Source organism: Fundulus heteroclitus, chromosome 7, assembly GCF_011125445.2.
Source record: "Fundulus heteroclitus isolate FHET01 chromosome 7, MU-UCD_Fhet_4.1, whole genome shotgun sequence".
Classification (NCBI taxonomy): Eukaryota; Metazoa; Chordata; class Actinopteri; order Cyprinodontiformes; family Fundulidae; genus Fundulus; species Fundulus heteroclitus.
In genome coordinates, this window is record NC_046367.1 from 5,334,281 (window position 1) to 5,337,107 (window position 2,827).

The 2,827-nt window shown below is 37.6% G+C and overlaps 1 protein-coding gene across 1 annotated transcript; it reads right to left on the reverse strand.

The window, feature by feature from the left end:
• Nucleotides 1-1,549: 1,549 nt before the first annotated feature.
• LOC105923625 (gamma-crystallin M2) lies at nt 1,550-2,354 on the reverse strand. Its single transcript, XM_012859601.3, has 3 exons — nt 2,267-2,354; nt 1,953-2,195; nt 1,550-1,876 (listed from the first exon to the last, which is right to left on the reverse strand). Exons 1-3 carry the CDS (start codon nt 2,291-2,293, stop codon nt 1,598-1,600), a joined length of 549 nt encoding a protein of 182 aa, XP_012715055.2. The 5' UTR covers nt 2,294-2,354; the 3' UTR covers nt 1,550-1,597.
• Nucleotides 2,355-2,827: the final 473 nt, after the last annotated feature.

Below are 2,827 nucleotides of genomic sequence, written 5' to 3' on the forward strand. Positions count from 1 at the left end.
TCTCCTATTTCATTGGACGTTAACAGTTCCACCCTCTTGTGGCCAGTGGCTTAAAGACACCATGTCTTTTCTAAAATTGGAAAAGATAAGATATTCATTGAAAGGCAACTTTGCTAAATTCTATAACTTATGGCGCCCTTTCTTGACACTCTTTCATTCTCTTCAGTCCCCTCTCCCAGATTAGGTGATGCACCCTACCCCACACCCACCCTTAATTTTAATTTTGTTTATTTACTTATTTTTATTCTATTTATTTATTTATTTTACTTTATTTGATTTCTTTTCCCCTTTTTTTATTTATTTTTTTTATTTTTTTTTATTTCTTTATTAAGTTTTATACACATTGTATCCTGTTCAGTTTTGTAACGAAGGAAAAAAAAAACACAGGAGCTAAATTGTATGCCTTTTACTATTTTACTATTCATACATATGTATGTTCGACATGGCATTCCTTGTCATTTACAGTTTAAATTATGTTTGTAATATCTCTCTTCCTCCTAATAAAAATATTAACACAAAAAAAGCCTAAAGATAGAGCGGCTTGGGTTATCCTGAGCTGTCTCTGTAGTTATGCTTCTGTAGGCCTAGCCCGCTGTTTGACATCAATATCTATTTCTCTTACTATGCTGAGTTCTCCTATTGTTCTCCAAATTGCATTGTTTGTTGTTTCAACTTTGAACCTTATGTTGTGTCTGTCTTTTCCTCTTCATAGTAGGACCGCCTGGTGTGGCGTACTGCAAATTCAATGACACAATGCATTGATTCTCCACTATCACCAAATGGCCATCCAGGAGAGTGAATGCTGCAAGTCAATAATTTGATGCAATCTGCTGGGTTTCCTCATATTTGCAAACCCTTAAACCAATCTGTGTGTCTGATTTGATTGAATTGTTGTTTCTCATTTATTAATAAAGTTCTTTAGATCAGAGCATACGTTGCTTTTTAAATATCCATTAGCGTACTTCATTCTGTCAAACAGGTCCTGTAAATGTTTTCTTAATAATACAGGTCTGGAAAAAACTAGTATCTTATTTTAGGTGCAGTTTTTTATACTGAACTTAGCTTTCCAAAAAAAAATTTATTCATGAAGAAGATAAAGTTTGTATTATTGTGTGGTCGTATGTGTATAATAATCTTCTCTAACCCCCAGTCGGTTGATGCAGATGACCGTTCATACTGAGCCTGGTTCTGCTGGAGGTTTTGCCTTCCTGTTAATGGGGAGTTTTTCTTTGCACTGTCGCTTCATACTTGCTCGGTATGAGGGATTGCTGCAAAGCCATGGACAATGCAGACGACTCTCCCTGTGGCTCTACGCTTCATCAGGAGTGAATGCTGCTTGTCAGGACTTTGATGCAATCAACTGGGTTCCTTTATATAGGATTTTTTTTACCAATCTGTATAATCTGACACAATCTGTATAATCTGAATGAATTTGACTTTGTAAAGTGGCTTGAGATGACATATCATCTCAAGCCACGAATTGGCGCTATATAATTGGCGCTATATAAATAAAATTTAATTGAATTGAACTTGACAATAATGACAAAAATCCAATTGTTCAGAATATTTTAATTCAGTGGTATTAAAGAATACACATTTAATACCAGGAATCTATGATTCTCCTCATGCTCATGAATCTCATGCCGCTCATGCCCATGTTCATGAAGTTCCTGTACTCTCCAGGCCTCAGGTACATCATCCTGCCTCTGTAGTGGGGCTGCTCATACATCAACCAGTGGCCGTCCATCACGTGGCAGGACATGCAGTTGGACATATGGTAGCGGTCCATAATAGAGTCACAATCATCCATCATCTCATACATCTGACCCCCAAAGTTCTCCCTCTCATAGATCCTCATCCTGTAAGATCCCCTGTACTGTAAAACATAAAAAAGGTTAGAATGTGTTTGTAGCTTTAGAAAATAAATGCTATCAAGAGGTGAGATTTCCTACCATAGGAATCATACGGCAGGACCTGATGCAGTCATTCCAGCCCATCATGCTCATGTAGTCAGCATACTCTCCCCTCCTCATTAAATACTGGTTTCCCATGTAGTTTGGGCGATCATAGACCATGAAGCAGCCACTCTCCACCCTGCAGGAGTGACACCTGCTCATGTAGGAGTGCATGTCGGAACAATCGCTCATGCACTCATAGGAGCGACCTTGGAAGTTCCTGTCCTCGTAGAAGATGATCTGGGAAACAGAGAATTATATTTTAGAAGCAAACACCATGAACATTTATTAATTATCTAAAGATTGAGTACCTTGCCCCTCATGCTCATGTTGCTCATGTTGGCTGTGGTTGCTCTTGCTCCTGTAGTGCATTCCTACCTGGTTTAACCCTTTCCTTTTATACCTGAGCAAATGTAAAGACCTACTGACCCACCTTCTATAGAACTCCTAACTCAGCAACCTTTTTTGTCTTTCGTCTTTAGAAAAGCCTTTCTGTCATGTATGAAAGAGATTTCAGATTTCCTTGCATAGCATTTTTCCAGTGTCTATCCATGGACAATCTGAGTAATTTTTCTAAATCTATTTTTAAATTATATTGTGATTTGTGTGTGAATGAGAAAATAATTATATTTGTGAAATATATAATGAATTAAGAACACACAGAACCTTAACCCAATGGTTGTTTAAAACCCCCACATGCCATTTCAAGATGCCTCTGTGCTTCCTATAAGGTCACTCGACCATGGCAATAACTGTAATGATTTCTAGGTAACATATCTGAAAACATCTGTTGGATAAGACGGTGACCAATGCCGTTAACAGTGTTTGTCAGAATGTTTCATGGTGTCAAGAATGATTTATCAAGTTCTAAA

Coding starts and splice junctions, on each gene's coding strand:
- LOC105923625 (XM_012859601.3), bottom strand. CDS start 2,293: ATGAGCAACATGAGCATGAGGGGCAAG. Junction 2,196..2,266: donor ACATGAGCATGAGGGGCAAG/GTACTCAATCTT, acceptor TCTGTTTCCCAG/ATCATCTTCTACGAGGACAG. Junction 1,877..1,952: donor CCTGCCGTATGATTCCTATG/GTAGGAAATCTC, acceptor TATGTTTTACAG/TACAGGGGATCTTACAGGAT.